Source organism: Desmodus rotundus, chromosome 4 (assembly GCF_022682495.2).
Source record: "Desmodus rotundus isolate HL8 chromosome 4, HLdesRot8A.1, whole genome shotgun sequence".
In the NCBI taxonomy this organism is placed as follows: Eukaryota; Metazoa; Chordata; class Mammalia; order Chiroptera; family Phyllostomidae; genus Desmodus; species Desmodus rotundus.
The window spans coordinates 6,940,537-6,966,161 of record NC_071390.1 but is presented as its reverse complement, the minus strand read 5'-3'; the positions used below and the strand labels follow the sequence as shown (position 1 = coordinate 6,966,161).

At 49.7% G+C, this 25,625-nt stretch overlaps 1 protein-coding gene across 16 annotated transcripts in view; it reads right to left on the bottom strand.

Annotated features, from left to right (window-relative positions):
- Positions 1-348: 348 nt before the first annotated feature.
- The window catches only part of FGFR2 (fibroblast growth factor receptor 2), a 97,009-nt gene continuing 71,732 nt past the window's right edge, over positions 349-25,625 (bottom strand). For 15 of the 16 annotated variants that reach the window (XM_045191334.3, XM_045191335.3, XM_053922157.2 and 12 more), the window contains 9 exons: positions 21,384-21,535; positions 18,418-18,539; positions 16,448-16,558; positions 13,497-13,687; positions 8,113-8,235; positions 7,481-7,551; positions 5,690-5,827; positions 4,103-4,208; positions 349-1,381 (listed from right to left, as the gene is read on the bottom strand). In XM_045191334.3, coding sequence (XP_045047269.2) covers positions 1,217-1,381; positions 4,103-4,208; positions 5,690-5,827; positions 7,481-7,551; positions 8,113-8,235; positions 13,497-13,687; positions 16,448-16,558; positions 18,418-18,539; positions 21,384-21,535 — 1,179 coding nt within the window. In that variant the 3' untranslated portion in view covers positions 349-1,216. Of the gene's footprint in view, positions 1,474-4,102; positions 4,209-5,689; positions 5,828-7,480; positions 7,552-8,112; positions 8,236-13,496; positions 13,688-16,447; positions 16,559-18,417; positions 18,540-21,383; positions 21,536-25,625 lie in introns of all 16 variants that reach the window. The other variant, XM_024555528.4, reaches the window with a different exon arrangement.

Below are 25,625 nucleotides of genomic sequence, written 5' to 3'. Positions count from 1 at the left end.
TATCCCCCAAACTATCAGCAGAAGAACTCAGTGTTTCCATTTTCTATGATGAGTCGTGAAGATGCTAAAAGGCTTCTCCAACGCCAATAAATCTGGAAGCCATTATCAAAACTCACTGAAGAGAACAGGCTAATCTGATTACTGTGCAACTCTAGGGCAGAAGGCCAGCTGCCGGGGGAAGTACATTCCGCTATGGTCTCAACCAAGGTCCATCCTTGAGGGATGGATTAAGGCATCTTTTTAAGAGAACGCGGTCCCATTTGTCTGGGGAAGTCCAGTTAAAGGTCACATGGGCCCAATGACAGCGCTGCACACCAAAAGAGAAGGCCTGTTCTTTTACAATGGGCGTGTGGGTGGCTTCAGAACAAGAACAACAGCAGAGTTTAAACACCATTCAAAACTTCACTTTCCCCAAATTAGTCATATTCTGTAAATATTTCTCTTTTCAAAGGATCTGACAACTAGTTAAGTCCGAGCAACAGATTAACTAGTCCGACGCACTGTCTGCATAGAAATGCACTTAAATTACAAAAAAAAAACCCCAACAAAACTATAAATGATTAATTGTTTTGTATATTAACCAATCCATTAATAAATTAACGTTATACCATTTTCCCTGAAAGCAAAAGTACTTTCCACCTCTGCCTGGTGAAAGTTAAGAAACTCCGTAGAAGAACAGCATTTAGCAAATAGCTATATTTTTTTTCTTTAAAAAAAGAGAGAGACCAATTTTCTAGGTGCATTGGGACATCCATTTAAAATCAATACAAAAAATAATTCCTTGTAAATATATAATATATATTTATACATAATTTGAATATATTTACATACATCCAGCACCTATATACTGCAATTGTGCTCTGTAAGTGTGTGCTGACATATATTTTCTCCCATTATTACAAAATTCACAAGGAAGGCAAAACAACAGGTTTGCCTTGAGTCCGGCTGGTCCACAGCCAGTACCCCCAGCGGGTCACGGGCGTGCGTGGTGGCCCGTGGCAGTCCATTGCCCCAGAGACATTCCCCTTCTCCTAGTGACGATGACAAGTTTCCCACCGTATAAACTCTTTACATGTGTTCTGCTTGCTTTTCCAATTATTTACTCCTCTGACCCATATATACACGCGGAGACAACGAGCTCCTGGATGAACTGGCCTCCCTGCTCAGTGTTCCCGGTGCCGCCCGCTTGGGGCCGGGGGGTGGGGGCCAAGCTCACTCATGTTTTAACAGTGCCATTTACATGTGGGAACTGAGCAAGGCTGGGCTCGTAAGGCAAGGGGTCCGGAGAGAAAACAGAATCGTCTCCTGAAGAACAAGAGCTCCTTGTGTCAGGGTAACTAGGTGAGTACTGTTCGAGAGGCTGGCTGAGGTCCAAGTATTCCTGAAAGAAGGGAAGAGAGACGTTTTATTTCATCTTGGGTCAGGATAACAAGGTGAATACGGTTCGAGAGGCTGACTGAGGTCCAAGTATTCCTGAAAGAAGGGAAGAGAGACGTTTTATTTCAAACACAGGCTCTTGAGACACTGGCACGGGAGGTGGGACGGACGGGGGCACCCCTTGAAGGTTTAGAGACCCAGCACACCCTGGCTGCCGCAAGCCCCTCCTTGACACCCCAACCCCATTTACTGGAGGCTGCCCTTTCCTTGACAATCCATCGCAGACAAACCACGGACAAGCAGGCACCGGGCTGACCTGTAGGTTCCCCTCCCTGGAGCACAGGGTTCAAAGTCGAGCCCCAGCACAATGGAAAAGCCTAAGACTTGGTTCCCAGGACCCTTTACATAGTTTAGACCCCAAATATTTATTTTATGAGTTACATTTACTATTGCAGTTTCTAGGACAATTGAAGGGGAATATGTCTTCATCCAGCGGGAAATTTCGCAGATGTAATTCATTACTCTCAGAAGCTCTCTGAGTTCGAAATGTAAACAGGTTCACGAAAACCTTGGATACACTCTTGTATGTTAAATCCACAAAGGACTGTTAAGAAAAGTTTAGGAAAATACAGGATGGCCCATGAGCTAAGGGTGGTTTTTAACATTTTTAAGTGGTCAGGAAAAAAAAAATCTAAAGAAGATGACTATCTCATGGCACTTAAAATTATATAAAATGACAAAATCCACATAAAATGTAAATATGAGGGTTCATCGAGCCTCCTTCAGAACACAGACAACATTCGTTTACACGTTGGCTGTGGAGGCTTCCTCGACACAACGCAGAGTTGACTCACTGCGACACAGACCATATGGCCCTCGAAGCTGAAAATATTTACTGTCTGGCCCTTTACAAAAAAGGTTTGCAGACCCTTGCTCTGAAACTACGGAAAGATTTCTCAACAAGGGGAGCTTCGGGGTCTCCCTGCCTCATCCGGGCTACCACCTGGGGGTCTTCGGCTCCCACACAGGGATGCCAACGACCGTCCTCGGAAGCACGGCTTTGCCCACAGCCGGGCAGAGAGTGCAGAGCCCAGAGCAGCCAGCCGCAGCACTATCAGAAAAGAGCCCACAGAATGTTGGTCTCTGTACATTTGAAAAGACAAAAAACCCCACTATAATTTATCACCAGGGTTGGCAAGGGAAAGAGTCCCCCTCCGAGAATGGGGGAGGTGCCAGTTCCAACAACATCGGCATTAACCGCACAACTGGAAACAAACACGCCCACCACATCAAAGAATACTTTTTGCTTACAATGATAAAAATGAAATTTCGTCCTAAATGGAACCACTTTTCTTGAGCATATGGTAATGATTTTCAGAAGGAAAGAAACTTCGATTTTTATATCCGTTAGACAATATGGCATTCTGCTTTTTTATTTGAGGGCGCTGGATGTAAATTTCAGTATGAATGGGCCCACTTTAAATGTAAACATATAAATATATAGCATTGAGCATGAATGTAAGATCATTAAAATGGAGCTTTAGTGATTTCCCTGTTTCTAAATGAAGCCATAAATGTTCAGATCTGATAGGAAAAAATAGGAATATCAGTGAATTCCAAGTCTAGGGTTAAAGGAACTTATACTAGAAACAACAATTTTGGCAGGAGAATAAAGTTGATTTTTTTTTTCCCCCTTGAACTGTTCCTTTCCTTTCAACTTCGGAAGGTCAGCTGTATTCATTTAAATGCAATCTCTCCCTTTATCAGCCACAGTCAGGCTCACAAGATAATGTTGCTCTTATGGCTTCATATCACAACATTTGACTCTTTTTTTTAAAATCCCTCTATGACTATGAAAGGAATTATTCAAAAAGAAATTAAATGTACTGTTGTCTTTCTCAAATATTCAGGCAATGTTAACCTTTGCTGTTGTTCAGGACAGCTGTGGTTGGCTTGGTGTTTTTCCTGTTCGAAGGAACACTCCTCTGCCTCCTCACTCCGTGTCTCAGATTCATTCGCTAACACTTTCTGTCCGTTGCAGGGTCTCTCTGGCCTGGGTGGGCTCATCACCCTCCTGTTTGGGTCACACTCTTGCCTCAGTGACAAAATCTACTCTATGTGCACACGGCTGAATTCAGACAGTGAGTGACAGCTGGTATAGATTATACTTATTTTCTAGAAAATACATATTTTAGCAAAAGGTACAAGTTTTCCCTTACAAGCCGCAGACGTCACTCACTATGAGAAACGGTGTGCATTTACACACAAACAGATGGACAATGCCCAGGCCGCTTGACGTATGGATGCTGGGCGGGCCGGACCTCAGTGCATCCAAGTTCATCGGTGCCCAGACATCAGTGGCTCCCCCACTGATGACCAGAAGCCACCCGAGCTCCTTCCCACGCACACCCCGAGCCTGCAGCTGGACATTTCTTTCGACTCCCTGCTTGCCTGCACATGTCCGCGTGCTGAAGGGGGCCCACCCGAAAGCCACGGTGAGGGGCAGCCTCACGTAGGGCCCTGGGTCTTTGGTTTCGTGAGTCAGAACTCTCAAAAGGCAGTTCTGAGAAAAACCAGGATTTGGGAAGAACACATAGTTTAACTCTGTCTGACCCCCGTGGAAAAATGATAAGCCACACCGCAGACTCCAGTGGGGGAGTCTGCATGTACAAAGCCGACCTGGTTCCCAAGCAAGGACCCCGGGGTTCTGGAAGGAGTGTCTTACCTCATTGGTTGTGAGGGTGAGGATTCGATCCAAGTCTTCGACCAACTGCTTGAATGTCGGCCTCTGGGAGGGCACTGCGTGCCAACAGTCCCTCATCATCATGTACCTGGGAAAAACAGATGCCCTTGGTGAATTAATTTTTTAAGTACCAGGCTCATGGCTACCAGCCAGCTTTAATAGGCAATCTGGAGATGTGCCCTAAATTATGAATATGTCTCAGAACTTTCAGGCAACTAAATTAGAAGGGGGTTGTTCACTTTCCTAAAATAGTCACTGCTTGGTTTCTCGAAAAGGCAATTTGATTTACAAAAACCTCTCTACCTGAAATGTTCAAGGAAGGTGCCTATACCCCCAAGAAAGGCACGTCTCTGTGTTTTCAGTACCACGGGGATCTCTAGGATCTGTGCCTGATACTTTGGGTTTCCTTTGAACAATTCTAGTGGACAAAGCTTCCTCAGTTTTGTTTTGGTTTGTTTTTTAAATGAAGTTTGGAAACCACAACTTTAAGGTACGGTTCTTCTAAATTAATCTGCCATCACTGGGCTGCCCATTCACTTCCTGATTATCTCTCGGATGGACCCAGGTCCCCAGGCCTTAGCTTGATTATGGGTTTCGACAGACCTCCTATATTAGAAAGGAGGCCACAGGAATGACAAGGAGCACAATAAATGCCTTTACATAACGTGCTGTAAGACGTGGCCGCTCATCAGACGTATACTGCACACCAAGAAGCCCTCCTGGGACTACAGATATCAAATCCCCGTGAAACAGTACACAGCAGACCACAGGCTCCGGGATAATCACCCTTCGTAGTGAATCTCGGGGGGGGAGGGAGGACAGAGTCCTTTATGAAGCATCTATTTTGCTGCACGAGACACATGTCACCAATACAACATAACTCCACTGACAGCGCAGGGTAGGTTTTTCTAGAAACCGGCCCACAGTTTAACAGTCAGATCTGGCTAAGGACGGACGGCACCTGGACAAATGTTTGAGTCTCTGCACCAAAATGTGGGTCAAACCACAGGTCACCAGACACTCGTGTACTGGCTCTTAGGAAATGCAATCAATGTCGAACTATCATAGCAGTTCCCAGTGGTCACAAAGAGGCTGCAGAAGCGCCCGCCCTCCACATGCCACAAAACCAGTGACGGGAGGCTGTGAGGGTTCTTTGATCCCAGCCTCTGCCAGGCAGCCCCATGGCTCTCTGGCCTGTGTGTGAGGGAGGGCCAGAGGTATCTTCCTGTTGCCCTGAGGCGAGCCAACAGCAAGGCACAGCACAGTGACACAGGCGGGTCACCCGGATCTCTCTGTGAAGTCAGGGGACCCTGGCCAGGCAGTCTGACACCCTCTGGGATTTAAAGCCCCCTGCATACACCTCAGAATGACGTTCCTCCTCTTAGAATGAGGGGCACGGCTGTCGGTGTAGCTATCTATCTATCTCAGTTCTGGTACTGAGCCCAGAAAGCTTCAGCGATTCTTTCTACAGCATGTTCTGAAAACCGGGGCCTTAGATATCTGACTGAAGTCAGAAGCGTGATGGGCGTGGTGGGCCCACAGCATTTCGGGACAGACAACAGCCCTTACAGCTCATTGGTGCAGTTTGCCGGCTTGTCCATCCTGTGTCCTTCCTTAAGCAGCTTAAAAAGTTCCTCCACGGGAATCCCTGGGTAGGGCGAGCCTCCGAGAGTGAAGATCTCCCACATTAACACCCCGAAGGACCAGCTGCGAAGAAGGGAGAGAACAGAGCGTTACAAACCCGCCGGAGTCCCCAAAAGCCAGACGTGCCCCGTTAATCAGAAAACTCCCATCACTTCCTGTGTTCGAAGGCATGGGACCTGCGCCTGCCTGCAGGTCACCCTAGATGTGTCTTCCTGCCCCGACAGAGCGTCTCCAAAACATGACGACGTTGGGGATGTTCCCATGGAATTTTCCATCAACGAACAATAGACAAGTGATGATGAACTGTCACCTTTTTTCTCTTTTTGGTGGAGGTTTGGGACAGTTGGGGTTTTTTTTCTTCCATCACTCTCAAAGTTATTCATTTCAATTGCGGTGTTAGCAACATGAAGGTGTCAATTCCTAAGCTCCTGTCCAGCTCTTCCATCATCCTATGTGCCAGGAGGCTGTGCCCTACCAGGAGGGGCAAAACTAAGGCCAGCAAGCTAACTGCGTGAGGTAACAGATGCCCAGCGTGGCCAGCAGCGGAGCGCTTGAGGGCACAAAGGTTCCAGACTTCCTGAGGTCAGGCAGGGGGTCAGCCCCGGGGAGCTGGGATGGAGGAGTCCTGGGCTCCAGGGGAGTTTCCTCCAACAGGAACTAAAACGTCTCCCAGGGCACAGTGCGAACCTGAGCTTGCAGGGAGCCACAGCTGGACTTCCTGAGCCTCATTCCGGAGGCTCAAATGCTGGGATGCTCAAGCCGAGAATCCTGCATTTATCTACGCCATTGTGGCTCTGGGAACACACCCTTACTGACTCTATTCAGGTGAGTTTCTGAAATGGAACTGTCCCCGGCTTGTGCAGAGCCAAAGAAGGGACATGGCACACACAGGGGGTGTCCTCACTGCAATGACATACCCGGTGACGCCCTCCTCCTGGGACTGCCGGAGGGGCCCCGCACCCAGAGCCCCAGAATCTGCCCACTCACTCAGAAAATAGCTCCACGGATTGTAACTTTTTATTTTGGAATAAGTATAGACTCATGGAAACCTGCAAAAACAGTACAGAGCGTGCCTCTGTACCTTTCCTCCAGCTTCCCACTACAGTAACACCTTTTAACCAAACTGCTAGATGGACCACTCTAAACCACCAGTGGTAGCCTGACCCTGACAGCACGCTTCAGGGTATCACAGTAGAAACAGTGGATCATTTTCACCACAGTTCTGTAAGGATCCGGGATGCTAAGACAAGATCAGAGGGTTTTCCAAGGACACCCAGAGTGAGCAGGCCCTGCAGAGGCCCCCTGAGCAGCACCGCGTCCCACTGAGCCACCCTCTCCAAGGACAAGCCTGGGATGGAGGGAAACTTTACAAATCACCCTCAGGGGGAAAAGGGTCAGGAACCCTTCATGAGGGGAGTGAAGAACATGCCAACAGCTTGGCAAATTAGACAGCAGCCTTGAACAAGTTCAAGGGGCAGGACTTCAGCTCCGACACCAGGAGCTGAGGGGTTTCGCGTCCCACGTGCTTTGAGGCCGGGCAGACTAGTAACAGAGCACTGGTTCCCAGCCTACCATAAAATCCGCCCTTTCTACGACAGCTCCTGCACCTTGTGTGAACGTGTGGGACGCAGCAGCAGGCACCCAAGAAGGCAAAGACAGAACTCTATTTCTGCAACTGGACCCCGTGGAGAAGCTGGGGGCAAGGGAGTTACTCACACATCGCTCTGGTGCGTGTACACTCTATCGAAAAGGGCTTCTGGAGCCATCCACTTGACTGGAAGTCGCCCCTGCAAATGTGGAAGAAATGAAACAAACAGTACGTTGAAATCAGTTTACCTGGGCAGGCTCCGCCAGCCTGGGCCCTGTTTTACAAGCTGACACTAATCATTTTCCCTGGTCAGCGGTCAGAGCAGAAATAAGCTCCAACACGTAACGTGTCAGGTGCCCAGATGTGGGCACACTTTTAAATTGTCATTGCCGTGGATCCCCAGTATCATGGATCTCCCTGGCACACACACACACACACACACATACCCTGACCGACTTCTAGACAGAAACTGGCCCAGAAAACTCTCAAGCTCTCATCTTCGCTGGGAAAGCTCCTGGCAGCCTGACGAAGGCCCCAGAAGCTGCTGATTATTCTGTACATAAGAGTTTTACAGACACAGCAAGTTTCTTAAATATAGGCTGAATCTGCTCATTGAGAAGAGTAAGGCGAAAGAGCAGACATGAAGGGCAGAGGAAGGAGCCCTCGTTAGTGCTTCTAGCTCTGAACATCCATCACCTTTCTTCCGGAATGTTCTGGGCCACCCTTGCCCCCCTTCCCACCGTATCATGGCCAGACTTACATTGGTGGTCTTTTTGTAATAGTCTATATTGTTGATGTCTCTGGCCAGTCCAAAGTCTGCTATTTTCATCACATTGTTTTCAGTCACCAAAACATTTCTGGCTGCTAAATCTCGATGAATACACTGAAACGGAGGGGAAAAAAACAAAACTCATTTTAAATTGCTTCAAAAAGAAAAAAGAAAAGTATTCATTTCTTATAACATCTTAAGTCAAAAACTCGTATTTCTTTTATAATTAAAAATAAATGTAAAACAACCAAGGCCCCAACCCTTCCAAAGAGCACAGGTGGACTAAGTAACTACATTCTCTTATCTGCAGCCGACCACCGACTCGGGCACCCCCCATACAAGATCCGTATCAGGTTACCATCCTCAAATCTTTTATCCGACACTTGCTCTCCTATCCTCTACAGCCGAACCTTCCCAAGAGCTGGCTGAAGCCCAGCATCACGTGGTCTTCACCTCCTGGCCACTCCTCAAGCGTTCCACCGGGTCCCATGCCTGCCCCTCCTTGAGCTGATGAAGCGCTTCCAGTCACACTCAAATGTCCTCTTCTACAGCCTCGATCTTGCTCGTTTTGAAAAACTGTCCCCACACTGAGTTCCATCCCATCCCTCTTCTCTCCCCACCTCCTCGGATTCCTTGGGCACCCCCTCGCTTCCTCTGCCCTCCGAGACAGAACTGTCCCATCAATATTGTGTATTTTCATACATCCTCAAGGCTTCGATTCTTAGATATGTACAAAAGATACGCATATTCCTTTCTCAATAGGGGCTGCTCTCCTGGGACCCAGGCTGGGGGGATACTGCCACATCGCTGTCCCTTTGGCTCCTCAAATTCAAGGTCTCCTCAACCCTAATTCTTATCCTCTTGGCCTCTGAGAGGTATATACCAGAATCCTCTGCGTACTCCTCCCATGTTCTGCTGACACCCCCCACAAATGCCTCTCCGGTGTGGCCATGCCACTGCATCCCCGCTGCTGATTCCAGGCTACCGTCACTGCCGGCCCCTCACACCCACGGACGGCCACCCTGTCCACCGAACAGGTCCCCTGCGCCCGAACTCAGCTCCACTGTACCTCTAGGCTGCATGCAAGTGGCGTTTCTGAAAATACCGGCCGCGTCCTGTCCTGGTTTGTGTCACGGCCAAGGCCTGTCTTATCCACATCCACACAACGCCTGGCCCTCACGAAGGGCCCAAACCGTGTCCGCTGCACACGTGCAGGCAAAAAGGCGGGAGGGCCTGCTATGGGGCAGCTGGTTTATAATCCCAACACCCACTCTTCGGTCTCAGGAAGGTCTAGCTTTATACCTTCGTTTTCCTTTTCTGCAAACGATGTGCTTTGAAAGCTTTCTGCGCGTTTTAGTGGCACTGTAATTCAGGTGCCAAGATTTCATCCGACGTGTGGTGGCAAGTGGCCCCAATCCTCACCCCCATCGTTGGAAAAGGTATAAACGAGGGAACAAACATCCCTGGCAAGTGCTTTCACACAGGCCCCTGGCAAAGGGTAACGACCGTACAAAGAGAGTCCCTTCAATCACGTGAAGTGGGGCTGATTATTTCGATGGGCACTCTGTGAGATGGCCAGTTAAAAGAGGAGCAAGCCCAACTCTCTCTGAAGCAGAAATCAGGAGATGTTTCCCCTGCCCACCCCACCCCACCTCACATTTCCTCATTTGATATGCATCTATGGCCCCCTGCATGGCAGGCGAAGATGAGAAAGGGGAAGCGGAAAGCCCCACCAGCACACTGTATCCAACCAGAACTGAAGCAGGAAACCCAAGAGCCCCCAGCTGCCACCAGGGGACCCAGTTCCTGCTTTTGGAGGCCTCTCCACATTGAACCTCCAAGCCCTGCGCCCAACTCTCTGGGCAGAGAGCTCTCTGCCGACACCAGCTCTGTGCTTTTGGCAAGTGTGTGGTTGGTAGAATCCTGCCTCCCACGCACTGGGCTCCGACCGCACATTAGGGCTCCACTCAGACACACCACGGCAGCGACCTCCACCCTCTTTTTGGGGAGGACCAATCTAGTGCCCACCTCCTGCATCCCTGGGTGCTAGGAAACACCAACGCCCACCCTCTGGGCTGAGCAAGGACGGACTTGGAACCAAACCCAAGACAAGGAAAATAAAGTCAAGCCAAGTTCCCATCCCGTGCAGAAATCTGAGTTGCTCTCCACTGCGGAGCTGACCGATCTACTGAGCTGAATTCACAGTCACTCCCCCTCAGTAAGGAGCTGGAGAGCTCACTCACCAGGTTTATTTTGTTGTTATTTTCTGCCCTTTCCTTCCAGATGCGGGTCTCTATCAGGCTTTACCACCGGCCACTGGGAGGGAATGGGTGTGGGAAGGCCAGGACTCCTTCCTGCATCTTCACACTCCACCTCCAGGAATAAGCCCTCCATTTGTGGAAGCTGGTTCCCTTCCCAGGGATCATTAGGATCTTCACCCAACACTTCAAACCTGTCCTAGGTCCTTAAGTTGCAGGTGGCCATCAGCCAGGGGCTTTGGAACCCTGCAAAGTCCCAAGTAAACAAGACTGGTTCTTCTTCCCATCCCCTCCTGTTAGTGAGCAAAGCCCGACCCAGGGCATCTCAGGGGTCCTCCCCTCGGACTAGAGAGAGGTAGGCGAGGATTAATTACCTGAGAGCGGGACTGGCGGTGGGGAAAAGGGTGGTGGATGGAGGACCACAGGCCAGGTATGCAACCAGCCACTTTGTAGACCTAAAGTCCCCATCTCCCCGCACCCTTCAAACAACCTCCTCTGTTCCCAGGGCTCAAAACTCCACCCTCCTCCACTGGCTCAGGACACACAGCCCAGTACTCACCACCGGGCTTCAGCCTGGAGCTTCCTGGTGGACACCTGCCCTTGAACGATTCTCAGACATGTTCTAAACACACATCTACATTTCCAATGCCATCTCTTCCAGCCATCCGCCCCCAACCACCCCCTTCTCTTCCTCCTCCTGACAAGCTGCACCACCACCCAATTTCTCAAGCTGGAAACACAAGAGTCGTCCTTAACCTGTTTCTCTCCCTGTATCTAAGCAATCCATTAACTGTCCGGAGAACAAAACATTTCCCAAATCAGCGTACTTCTCCAGTGTCTTTGGAGCCACAGCCCCGGCCCACACCACCATCCCCTCGGAGCTTCCGACCGGCCATGCACACAGCGCACAGCGAGCTGGACGGCACGACCCTGGTCGCAGGACCTGGTCACACAACCCCTTGGAGGCTTCCCACGGAGCAAAGAGGGCCGTCCAGAGTCCTGGCCTGGGCCTCTAAGACCCTCAATGGGCTGGGCCCACCTGTCTCCTACCACATCTCATACCCTCCCCTGCTCCCTTGTCCCAGCACACGGGTCCCTTTGTGGGAGTGCCCACCAGCCACCTTCCCTCCCGAACCACCTGCCTCCCCACTGCTCTGGAGCCCACGTTGGCTTCCTCCACAGAACTTTCCTCAGCTTCTTACACACTTATTTTTATTCCCACCTTTATAGCTGATCTCTCCTGCTGGCACCCACGGCCCCTGCTCTACAAGGTCAAGGCCTCTGTCCATCCCAATCACCTCACATGAGAGCCTGACCTAGGGCCCAAGGCATTCGAATCAGGAAGCTCAGGAATACTCCTGGAGAGTTAATAAAATGGTCAGGCCAGGCCCTTGCCTGTTTGTATCAGGAGCAGCACCTTCCTCCTCCCCGACAGAGAAGGGCCAGGGTGACGGAGACCAGAGGGCCAGAACAGGCAGCCTGCAGAGAGGCAGCCCTCCCCGGGGTTTTATTTAGGAATATTTCAAAGGTCCAGAAAGGGTGAAATGGAACAAGGAATACTCATGTCTGTCACTCGCTTGGTATGCTTACTTGCTCTTTCTCTCTCTCCCCGCCCAACCCCACTACACACACACACACACACACATTTTTTTATGGTGAACCATTAAAAGGGAGCTTGCAGACCTCACTGAGACTTCACACCCACATACCTGAGCGTGTACCTCCTACCTTAACGCGATACCACTGTCTCCACACCCTGGATTTAACACCGACAGTCCTGTTACCTAACGCACGGTCCGTGTTCAGATTTCCCTTGTTTAAATGTCACTCACAAAAGCTGTTCCCCCACCTCCACCCCACACAGGACCAAGTCCAGGACCACGCATGGACACGCGGTTGTCTTTTCCTCCAGAACTGTCTCCCCAGCACATTTTGTCTTTCGTGACACTGACATCTGAAGCCACGTCTTGTCACACATCCCACATTCCGGGTCTGATTGTTCCCTTGTGCCAAAGGCCTTTCCAGGGGCAAACTCCCCTGGGGCACCTGCGTGTGTGCGCACGCCGCTGCGGAACAGAAAACTGTGCCTGCGCTCCCTGATATCTACACACTGAGAGACTTCGCAGGGAAAATTCTGAACGAGTCTTCCACTCTGGACTCCCCTGAAAGTGAACAAAACAGAACAACATAGGACACAGAACGTGTGGCCGCTCTGGCCATATCCCTATGCAGCCACCCCACCCCCACCCCGCCCCTACGCACCGTGTGATCTGGCCAGGGCTGCCTCGCTCGCTTGTGACTGGCATGGCCATGACCCAGCCTGGCCCCCAGGTGACAGCAGGTCCACGCCTGCTAGAGGCTCTCTCTTCTTTGGGGACCTGAGGAATTCCTGAGGCTGCAGTGAGGTTAGGAGGGGACCCCAGCTGTGTCCAAGGAGGTAGCTGTACAACCCCCCCACCCATCCAAATAAGGGCTGACAACGTGTCTCGAGTCATCCTAAATGCCCCCGAGGACATCTGGGCACCTGTGTAACTGCTCTCGGAATAACTCAGATGTTTAGGGTTCCATTGCAAGTGGCATTCCTGGAATGCAGGGGGTTCACCTCAGGGGACCCGGCCCACTTCTGCCTGAAGAGGGTCATCCTGCTAAATCAGACAAAATAAACCCAGCTAATACCCAGGACTCAGTGTTACTAAAATATCCCTTCTCTTGATCTTTATTTTTAGCGTATTTCAGACTCAAAGCCATAAACGCAACACCAGACTTCTATATTCAATGTCTCAATAACCATGAAACAAATTACGCCCCTGAACCAGAAGAATTAAAGGCAGCGTGCCCTAAACCAGCCGTTCTCTACCTGGAAGGCTGACTCCTAGGATGGTCACGCCCAGCCCTGCCTCAGAGAAGAGGCATCTATTCAGCTCTGCAGTGTCACTAAAGGATTACAGGGCTGCTTTGGCTTTTCGCCCCGACGTGAATAATGCAAGCAATATTTTCCAGGTTGCACAAGACAGGCAAGGGCTTGATTTTGCAAATGAGCACGTCCAAATCGCCTGTTTTCTTCAAAGACATTTTAAACTGGAATCCACCCAACCGAGGAGAATGTGAAGAACTCACTTTCTGGGAAGCCAGGTACTCCATGCCTCTGGCCAGCTGGTAGGTGCACGACACCAAATCCTTGAAGGTCATCTGCTCCTCGGGAACGCGGTTGATGTCATAAGAGTATTCCATCCCGGGTGGCCTCCGGGCTCGGAGGTACTCACGGAGGTTGCCCTTCGAGGCGTATTCGACTATGACGTAGAGTGGCCCTGGGGGGGGGGGGGAATGTGAGACAAGCTCCCTAAGGTGGCGAACCCAGAATCTGCCCTTGGTCAGCTCAGCAAAGCAGTTTCATAGTCACTGCAACCCAGGACAGTTTTGTTTTTGTTTTCTGGTTTGTTTTGATTTAAACACACAGAAAAGCACACACAAACAGAACACCTGCTTTCTAATCTCCCCAAAATGATATAGCCAACGATTGGTCAAGAGAAATTAACCAGAGACACTGAGCACCCTTCCCCGGTCACTCCCGTTCTCACACCTGTGTCCTCTGGAACGCAATGGCTGGCGTAAATTTGCTCCTTCTACCTCATTTCAACTATTTTACATGCGTGTATGTATCAATAAACAGTGTATTATTTTAATCGCATAAATGAATAATAAACGTATATAGCTCTACACCACCTTCCCCTGCACGTTACCTTCATGCAACCCAGGTAGGCTGATAACAATAGACCCCCACCATCCCTTTGAAGCCGCACAGAGGCTTCAAACACCTTGTTTCTAATTGAGCTTCCCTTGACGGCCCCTCACAGGTACTGCGCTTTTTCACAAATGGAAGGCCGGTGCAACCCCGCGTGGGGCAGGCCTATCGGTGCCATTTTTCCAACAAATCTGCTATCTTTGCATCACATTTTGGTAATCCTCGCCATTTTCAAATATTTTGTCACAATGACATTTGTTGTGGAGATCTGGGAGCAGTAATCTTTGCTGGCGCCAATATAATGGTTTGGGGCATCACGCCAACATGAGATGGCAAAGTGACTAAGTGTGGGTATGTTCTAATGGCTCCCCTAACCGGCCATGGCCCCACTCCCTCCTCCACCCCGGGCCTCCGTTTTCCCTGAGACACAACAGTATGGAAATTAGGCCAATTAATAGCCCGACAATGGCTCCTAAGGGTTCAGGTGAAAGGAAGAGCCCATCAGGGCCTCAAAGTTCATTATCATCTGATGTTAAGGAAAAGTCGCAGCCACCCCGGCCTTCAGCCACCAGCGCCCGGCCAGTCCCACCAGCAAAAAAATTACAACTCGCTGAAGGCTCACATGATGGCTGGCCTTTTTTAGCAATAAAATATTTTTCAATTGAACTATGTATAATTGTGTTCTAGTGCACACTTAACAGGCTACAGTGTAGTATAAACAGAATGTTTGTATGCACTGGGAAACCAAAATATTCACGTGACTTGCTTCATCCCGGTGGCCTGGAACCGAAACTGTGGCATCTCTGACGCATGCCCGTTCATCCCCTCACATACGCACACCCCACTGGCTTACCCATCCCTACGGGCTGCTTCCAGATTTGGCCATCCCAAACTGTGCACAATGAGCCTTCCCACACACAGCTCCTCACACACCCACGTGCATCCACTTCTCCATCTATGCCACAGACCAGGGGCTGGCACACTACCGCCCACAGGCCAAATCCTGCCTGCTGCCTGTTTTTGTAATTAAACTGTTCTGGCTCACGGCCAGGCCCACTCATTTCTGTGGCTGCTTTCCCACTACAGCAGCGGCCACAGAGCTGAAAATATTTACAATCACCCTCCAGACCTAGGTAGAGAAACTCCCCCGACCCCGGGTACAGACCTAAAAGAGAACCCGCTGAGGCAAAGGGAGGCACTTTCGAGTTTATTCATTATCGCCAGACGGGTTCCCAAAGTGCCAATTAGTCCTTCGATGAGAGAAGAGGGGCTCTCTGCCCCTGAGGAGGACAATGTGTCCCTTCATACCTCTCTCGTCTTCTCAGCTGTTCCAGGGCGCCCAGGCATCTGCTGCCCACAGCAGGACCAGGCTCCCTCAAGCCCCATTTTAAGAGAACTTGTCAACCAAAACATAAGACCTTGTTTTGAGAAATTCCTCCTACTGCTCACCACACAAAAACCTCAGGGGACGGCCTTTTCCCAACACCCTCTGGGTCGTGCCCTGCAAAGAGCAGAACCCTGCGGGCCCTCTCATCCAAAGTCACCAAACACCCACTCTCCCCTGCCCCCCAGGTACAGTCACAAAGTCTCCTTTGTGTCCAGGGCCAGGAACATCTTCCTAGGAAGAGCTGGAAGAGAATCTATATTGAGTTGGCCAAAAAGTTTGTCTAGCTTTTTTTCCCCCCATGATGGCTCTAGGAGTCCTTAGTTGTCTTTAACTTCATTCGAAACAATTTTGTTAGATTGTATCCTGGCAGCTATCATATCAGAGTGCATTTTTTTAAAAAAACTTATCAAAACTGGCGATTTGCGGGGGGGGGGGGGCAGTCATTTTAAGATTGAAGATGGAAGAAAATACCCAAGATATTTGGCATATTGTACTTTACTAATTTCAAAAAAAGTAAAAATGCAACTGATATGCAAAACAGATTTGTGCAGTGTATGGAGAAGGTGCTGTGACTGATCGAATGTGTCAAAAGTGGTTTGTGAAGTTTCTTGGTACTACTGACATTTGGCCAAATAATTCTCTGCTGTGGGGCTGTCTTCTGCATAGGAAGACATTTAGTAGCACCCCTGGCCTCTACCCACTAGAGGCCAATAGCAGGAGACAGCCAACATAACTCAAAATATCCAAGTCAACAAAGTTACTGGTGAAAATGAAAAATGTGTGTTTTATTTCACAGAAAAAACTAAACGGACTTTTTGGCCAACACAATAGACGCACTTGAGATGCCCTAGGAGCAAATCCAGAAGTCCAAGCGTTCCCCAGATGACGTCAACCCTGACCCGTGGAGAATCAGGTGAGAGCATCTTCCCTCCCACTCACCGTCCTGAGTGCAGGCTCCGAGGAGATTTATGATATTTTTGTGTTTCCCAATCATCTTCATCATCTCCATCTCTGACACCAGATCGGAAAGGTCCTTCTCCGTGGCATCATCTATGAGCATCACGTACACAAAACATCAGTGCGGTCCCCTACCCCACCAGCCACCGCTGCTAGCTGCCCAGCACTCGGCTGAAACAGCATGAAATTGAATGTTAGAACCAGAAGACTTTTCCAAACCATTTCCCTCATTTCATTGGTCGGGTGCAAAGGCCCAGACAGGGAAGTGCCCTGCCCCGTGTCAAGCTGCTAATTTGGGGTCAACAGGGTCACAAGTCAGAACTGGAATGAATGCAGGCCTCTGATGTTAAGGCCAGTTCTTTTCCAGCAAATCTCACAAATGTGGGGCATTTTAACTGTATTGTGAAATAATTCCACCCTCTGGCAGACCTGAGATGCCTCAGAAAACCACACTGAACTTCCCGGGGCCCGAAAGCAGCCGTGAGAACATCTGGAGAGGAAGACGAGGCATCTCACATCACCACAGAGCTTCCCAGACCAAGGGCCACTAACTCCAGCCTGCACAGCCCTCAGGGCATTCACAGATGGTTCGGCAAGTCGGGGGGGAGACCCCACAACTGTGTACAAAAGTGTGGATGTGCACACGTGTGCACATGCACGTCCCAAGTGGGTGAAGGCCCGTGCCTTCCATCTCCAAAATACTCAAGCTTTATAAACCTCAGCTCTATCATCTCAAGCAAGAATGGCTGAGATCCTGGGCCCCTGGGCTCACAGTTAGCTCCTAAAAGGTAACAAGTCTCTTCCCATGTGCCTCCCTGAGAGCTAATTCCATATGGAAAAATCTGGGCTGAGTAGAACAGTGAGATAAGGGCGTGGCTTCGAGCCACGTGGCAGAGAGCTTCTGAGGGTCACGAAAGGCAGAGCAGCACGACTGACTGGAGGCTGAGGGGGGACCCGAGCTCCACCCACCTGCACCCACCATGCTCAGCTCAGGGTGTTTTCTCCTCCAGGCTCCGGGGCTAATGTCCTCCTCCATCCTAACAGGGGAGGCTGGCCCAGGTGGAACAGGAAAAAAAAGAACTCCCAGACCTCCCTTTCTAGTATGTCCCCATGTAGTGCTGAGCTCCACAACCCAAATCAGAACTTCTGCTGAAAGAGACAGGAAGCCTGGGCCACCCCCTGCTCACTCCTGGTTCACAGCCAGGGGCTGCTGCTCCCTGGACATGTGGACGGTGCAGGGTTGGATGGGTGAATTCAGAAATGTGCAGATTCCCCACGAGACGGAGCGACTTGTTTCCACGTCCCAGAAGGCTCTGCACCATTGCCGATCCTATTGGTCCCTTCCCAGACCAGTTCCTCCCACAAAAGAGAAGGTAAGCTGTGATCTCTTCTCCCTAAGCCTCCTTGCTCCATCCAAAAATGCCAAGTGTCCTCAGCTTGTCAATGAAGGTCTGGGTCCAGAAACCCACGCACCAACGCTCATCGCGATGAACCAATTACACGTGAGCTGGTGTTTTCTAAGCCCATGCAAATACAGGGTGGGGGAAGCAGGGCTACAGTAGTGTGTGCATGAAACACAGAGCTCATTCTCGTATTACTACTTGCTAAGTATTGCCACACTTTCCATACAAACGACCGTGAGCCTCCTTCTGCCCCACCCTTGTAGGGAGGGAATAAAGAAGCACAGGGAGCTGAAGGACAACGATGGAGGTGGCTACCACGTTGACAAAACTGCATTTTCTTTTTTAAACATGCACACAGCTCAAGATAAATAGTCTGTCCAAGATGCTGATTTATACTGAAAACTCCTCAACCCCTAGGTCAACTATGTGCTCTCTGACCCCCTGCCGCCATAGAGTTCACATGCCACAAAAGGAACATTCTTGATAAGGCTTTCCACCCTTGCCCCACCCCCATCTGTCCCCACCCCCACCCGCCCCCTCCCCACTCACCTTTCAGCATCTTCACTGCCACAGTGACGGCCTCCTTGGGCTTCTCTTTGTCGATTCCCACTGCTTCAGCCATGACCACTTGCCCAAAGCAGCCTTCCCCCAGGGGTTTGCCCAGCGTCAGCCTAGATGCGTAAATAGGAGATTAGCACGAGGCTTCTGGTGAAGGGTGCAGAGAGGGAAATTCCAGAACCAAATGTAAAATCTTCCAGCGGCTTGCAGAGCACGGGGCATTGGTCATATGGAACTAATGAGACGTGGGGCACACGCACGCCTGAGTATTTTCTTAGCGACGTCTTAGAGAATGTCGGTTACTGGTGGGGCAGCTACTAAATTTCACATTTGTATTCTGGATTTATTTTCTTTACAGAAAGTATCCTTGCGGATGAGGTAGTCAGCTTTCCTACGTGCTAACAGGGCGGATATTCAGTATTGTTATACTGAATATTCGTAGTTTAGAATGCCTCAAGGAAAACCTCAAAGCTGTTCTTACTTTTTTGTCTTTCTTTAAAATTGCTGTTACGCAAATACCAATGGGTTTTACGGTCACATGCTGCAGCCAAAACACAATGTGACTCTTAAACGCCTATCAAGGAATCCCTAATTTTTCATGAATGGCAAAAAAACAAAAAATGTGAAAAATCGGGGGAATTTTTTTTGATGTAACAATCCAGAAATCCTTATGACTACCTAAAATTAATAATAAAGAAAATCCAAAGTGAACACAACAAACTAAATTTCTAAGCTCAGAAGCTCTACACACATCCTGTTAATAGCCATATCTTGTCCTTGGGCATTACAGAAACCAAAAGAATGAGGCAGTCTTTGAGATACGTATGAATGTGGTTTTTCACTTATGCAAAGTACTGAGCTGACCTTAGTATAAATAGTATTTATGGTAAGTACACCAGGGTTCGCAAAAGCTGAGCAAGAACTGAGGGCAATGTATGCGACACTGAGGTCATTCCATTTCTACGCTGAACTAAAATTAAATTTAATGTCTTGGCAGAAAACAAACATTTGCATTGGAAAAAATGGCTAATTTATGTCCTATTGCCCTGCTACTACAAGCACAACAATCCTTTCTTTGTGTAACTTCTGCCTCCGATCTAATAAACTGCTCCTAAATAGCCTTCATTCATTGGAAACCTGCTCCACCTACGTTTGCGCTGAATACTGTTTTGAACGCTTAGCACTCAGACTTTCCACACTCGGGGTACCCTCGAGTGGGAGCGAACGGGTCGGCGCACACAAGACTCGCACTGTTGACGGCGCTGTCACAGGTGGCAAAAACTGCAGGCTGAGCCCGAGAGCTGCAGTTTCTCACAACATGGTCCCCGCTCCCCAGCCCAGCCTTGTACACACAGGAGTGTGCGTGTGAACCTGCCCACTTGTGTAATCAAACCAGGGAGCCAGGAGGGCTCACGAGAAACACCCGCTCCTTCCTCTCTCCCTCCACATTCTACAGGTAAAGAAACCATTCCTTATGTTTTCCTCTGGTGCCTCCCTTGGAAATGTTCAGTAAACAAGTCCTGAATGAACGGATGGATGGATGGATGGGTGAATGAATGGTGTTGTCACTATGGTATGCAAAAAAACTGGAAATTACCTCCACCAACACTCTAACAGCATATCTGTGCGATCATCTGGTTCCAGCTTATGGTGCCCATTAATATCTCTACTTTGGCTGCTGGGGGACAAAGAACTGGAGTGGGGCTGTGTGAATCAAAATGACAAGGGCCGTAGACGCTCCCTCTCCTTCCAGAGCTCATCAGCCAGTCTCCAGAAAAGCTTATCTCTGTAGGATTTCCAGACTTGCGTATGAGTTTGTCTACAGTAATTAAACACTCTGACAGAATCTCGGGGCGCTACTACAACGGCAAGACAGAGTAGGTGGGCGTCAGCAAGTCAAGGGCTTATTCCAACTGACTGACCCAGATGTGGAGTCAGCAGCCTCCACCTTCCGTTACCCGCAAGCTGTTTGGACTCTCATTACCACCAGAGGGTCTCAGAAGAGAGCAGACAACCGACCCTTCCGTGACCAGGGGACTTCACTTCAGAAGGTGGGTCTGGGAGTTGGTCCCTGCCTAGCAGACAGAGGCTGGGAGCCCCAGGTCCTTCCCACGGACCCTATGCCCAGCACCATCTCGCTGAGGTCTGCGGTTCAGAGCTCGCAGCTTACCGATACACGAAGGGAAGCAACAGGAGACGCACACTCACAGGATCCGAGAACTGCGCTCCATCCTGGGAGGTCTGTACCGTGGCCTTCATTTTACAGGAATGAAGGCCACAGCATCAGGTAACCAGAGCCCAAAGCACTTGGCCTTAAAGCCAGACCAGGAGAGAAGCAGTTCCCTCCGACGCCTTCGTCAGCAGAGCCCAGGTGGCCACACTTGGACTGAGCATGACTGGGACACCCCTACATCGTCCAATAAGGAAATTGTTATGGGTCACAGGAAACCCAATGTCAGGTACCGTGTCTGAAGCCCTTCAGCCCGACAGGGCAGTAATAACCATCAAAACCAGCAACATTGGGTACAGATTCGTAAGATGACTGATTTTCTTCACCTAATTTCTCCAAAGAAATGAACAACAGAATGGTCATGTTCTCAGTGATCTGAAGGCAGAATGCTGGAACTTTTTAAGAAATGTGATAACCCTCTTTTAGTCGATGTGACTGGGCTGGAATCGTCTAGAAAGTTAGAAAGAACAAAACGCTAATTAAGGTGCCATCCCGTTGAGGGACCAGCCATGCCTTAGAAGCTCCTGCTTGAAAAACTATTTTAAAAAAGAGAGAATCGATTCCTTCCTGAGAGTTGGTTACTTAGAAATATAACCTCACTCTTTTTTGATATCCTCACAGAAAGCCCTTTGCAAGTTTGGGGTCATAAGAAGGAAACATCACTCCGATACCCCCATCTACACCTGTGTCTCCGTCCACTCGGGGAGGTGCCCACAGCAATACTCACTTATCTCTTGGAAACTCCCATTTTGGGTCTTCCGGTAGCTCGTACTCAGAGACCCCCGCCAGCATGGGGGTGTCTGCTGTGGAGGAGAGACGTGTCGTTATCCTCACCAGCGGGGTGTTGGAGTTCATGGAGGAGCTGGACTCAGCAGAAACCTGGATACAAAACGCAAAGACGCAGATGTAATCCTGGCTCCACCTGAGAAGGCTGGACACCGGCCAGAGCCCAGCCAGGTGGTCAGCTCTTAGGAAGGAAGACAAGCAGGGGCAAGCCAAAGTCACGAATTTAAGACCAAAAGCACTATCCTCCCATCTAGGCAGGACAAATTTTCATCCAAGTTACATGTTCCTAAGACCAGGCTTTCAAACATCTGTACACAGAGCTGGATCAAAACATGCCTGCTTTCTGTCCCGATCCTGCAAGACGGTCACCTGAGGACTAGAGACAGCCCCCAAGGGCTCCACTGTTGCCCCTGGTATTACCTGTGCTGGAGCCCCAGGTAATCAACCTCCCCAGGGACCACGGATCATGAAATTCCATACACACTTTCAGACAATCTACCTCCAAGAACCAACTCCAGGCAGGATCTGAAAGTAAAAGGCATTCCAGTAGCTCCCAGTGCCTCTTTGTTCAAGGTCACCTGAGACCCAGGCACAGGGTGCAGGCCCTGCTTCTCCGAAGCCCTTCTGGGAACTGGTTGACATACAAGCCATTCAGTGAAAACTCGACAGCCTCTTGTCATCTTTCAGAAGCTAGTGGATTGGACACGTGGGACGAAGAGTCAAGGGAAAGAAACGCACATCTGTGTTCACAACCACCCGGGAAAGCTCCTCCCCCACCTGGCGGCTTGCGGGGGCTTCGCTGCAGTGTCTCGCTGACCCTCACCCATCTCAGTCTGCGCCTGAGAACATGGTCATTTCTCAAATACACCACCACCCCTGGGCTGGTTCCTACGAAGGATAATGTGTGCAGAACCCACCGTGTGACGGGCCACCTCTGAGGATCCCTGCACAGTCTGGGCCCATCGCTAGCTGCCTGACCACCACCTGACTTTAAACCATGAACAGGACTTTGGCCCAAGACAGTTGGAACATGGGGTTGACCATGACCCGTCAAAGCAGCTCACCTGCCCACCTCGGGTCTGTGACCTGCATGATCGCCAAGGTGAACTGGCCTCCCCAGCTGTGCTTGCAAACCCCATTTACAGCAAGGAGCAAAGACTGAGTGCAGACAAGCAAACTGATGATGAACTTTCATAAGGTGGAGCCTGGACCCTTCCCAGAACACCTGCACTTCCCGGCAAACATCGTCCTATTTGGAAAACCTCGAATCTCTCCTGCATAAACCCAGACTGCTGTTAATGGAAACCTGAGGAGATGACCGAGAATACATGGGGAGAAGTCATTTTACAAATAGGACACTGTCTCAGTAGTAAAATCAAGAGTTGAGGGAGAGGTTAGAATATGTCTGTTTCAGAACTTGGTGGGCCATTTGCATTTTATTACCATGCATACAATTCTTCTGTGTTTTTTAACAAAAACGTTTTTTAGGATAATAAAGACCTGAACTAAGGCATGTCTCCGAGTGGGAAAGAAAACGAGGAGCATGTGCTTAAAATATACTGGATTCTCAACTGGGTTAAAAATGGCGAGATCATTGTTTTCGTCTCTTCCCTGTGTGTCAGGCGGAGCTTTGTGGCGCCTCTGATCCCTGCCTGTGGGCACCCCAGGGACGGCCCCCAGCCGAGCCGCCAGCCCTGATGCGCCTGTCCTCTGGTAACTGTTTGTAAGTGGGACCCCGTGTCGGGTGGCGGCATCCTGACCAACTGTACTCATGGGTGTGATTGTCGGGGACCCCATCCCAGTTCTGAAGCTTGGTAACTTGAGACCGGCCCTTCAGGAAGTCTCTTAAACTTCCTAAAGCTCGAGATTCCTTACCTGTTCACAGGAAAGCGGAACAGTTTTCCCCACACAGCTACAGTGAGATGAAACGCAGTCACACTGCCCAGGGGTTAGTGCTGAGCCTGGCTCTGGCTACGAGCTCCATTAATATTGGCTACCAACATCACAATCACTTTTCCTAGCACCTTTTTAGAATCATGTGCTGCCCAGATTCAAGGGTCCGTATGATGGCACCTCCCTCTGGGGGACTGAGAGCATCTAGAGCCCAGGCCTCTTCTGTATGAGAGATGTTGTTACACCGTGCGCCACAGGGAAGAAGGAAGACCCCCTGGTCTGACAGGTGGCTGCAGAAGAGGCCCTCTGCTCATAGCCAGGGAGGGCAGGGGCTCCAGTGAATGAAAGAGCAAACCCAGGAAATAAAGCGTCCAGGAGCCAGGGGACACAGGTCCTGGGAATGGCCCCAGGACAGAAGCAAAGCTGGAGAGTCAGGATGTCCTAGTAACAGATGCAGCTTGGAGGCAGCACAGAGAAACTGAACATTCAGTGACAAGTTCACTGCTCTGCAGCTGGCCTAGGACCCCAAAGGAGTCTTTGCCCACAACCCCCTGGCAAGAGTTCTCCCACATATCTGCTTCCCCCAAACGGAGGGTCTCAACAAGGTTTTTCTGTGGAAGCTTATAATGCAAAACCTTTACAAACGTGGTTGCCATCATTACTATTAAAATCTAAAAATCGTGTTTATGAAAAGGATTACTTATGGAGATTTTGTTCAAAGTATAGAGGTTTACATTCAATGGACAAATCTGGAAAAAACTTCTGTAACACACACACACACACACACACACACACACACACACACACACACAGAAACAAGGGAGAAAGAGGTAAGAAAATGCCCAAAGTATCAGAAACGACAGCATTCAATCGCCCTGTCTATGGAGGCAGATCTTAATTTCACCTCCATGCATTTTTACTGTGCTTTTAAAACCCCCTCTGGGGCTGTAAAGTACAACTGGCATTCTCTTCACTCCGTGTTAATCGGGGCGCACACGCAGGCCCAGGCCCGGCGGGGCCTCTCGCAGATCCTTCCACAGCTCGGATGCCACTCTCGCCGAAGCGTCTTTCCTCCACACCAAGGCCCCTCGAGGAGTTTCGAAATCCTGTGACTAATTCAGCACTATCCGACTATCACTTTTTTTTTTTTTTTTTGCACAAAGTCATCATCTTCCCTGTCAGATACTCTTTTTCAATTCCAGGGTTTCCTGTTTATCTAATTTAAAAATATTCCATTGATGGTGATAATGAAGTTATTTATAAACAACAAACGCTAACACTCTAAAATAAACCGTCTTCCCACTCCCAGATCCTGGCTGGCAGTTGCTCAGCATGCATTTCAGGCTCCACTCGGCTCCCTCGCTTTCCGGAACCTCTTTACCATGTGCCATAAATCAAGCTTTTAACTAAATGTGCTTTTTGTGTATTTCCACAGTACATATGGGAGATTAAGCAAGGAAGTGGGGTTTTTTTTTTCTCTTCTTTTTAAAGGGCCACCAAGAAACTGTGTTACCTCTTTGTACTCGATCAGAATGAACAGCCAAGGGGGACCTCACGGAGAACACAGCCAGCAGAAGCGGAGATGCCAGGGCAAGGGGTGATGAACGTTTGTGTATTTACTCCTGAGGACGACTGACAAACGCCCCCAGGCCCCATCCAGCCGCAGAAACTGGACTCAGGCTGCGGATCCCTGTTCCCGAACTGGAACGTAAGGCTCTGGACTTAACACGTGTTTCCCCTGAGCCCTGCCCACCACTCCCGTCCAGCCAAACCAAAGGCTCTGCCGGTCTCAGCCAAATGACTGACATAAAGGTTCAAGGGCTTGCTGAGCTTGGATCTGTCTTCCCTCCCTCACAAAATGTAGGTAATTAAATAGTTCATCAGACACTCGCTTTTCTCCCCGCGCAAGTCTCTGCCTCACCCAGGACTCTAGTGAACCTATCGGAGCAATGGCTCCCATGTGCCAGACAGACTGGCTCTTCCTAGAAGATCACATCAGCCAAACTCCAGGTCAATTCTTGGTCAAGTTCTTTCCAAGGCCGAGAGAACGGCCCGCTGGGGGCCAGGCAGGGCGAGGCACCCACAGGAAAGGACAGATTCCCGGTGAAGCCATCCATGACCATGCCAATTACCCAAATGTTTTCTGGAACCAGGCAGCTTTCTTTAGACCATTTGATTGACTGAAATACGGGACATGGTCCGAGAGCACGATGTTTAGCTGCTAGGTTGTAAACGAGCTTCTAGAAGTAAAACTGCCCTTCACGGAACCTGGTGTATTTAATAACCATTA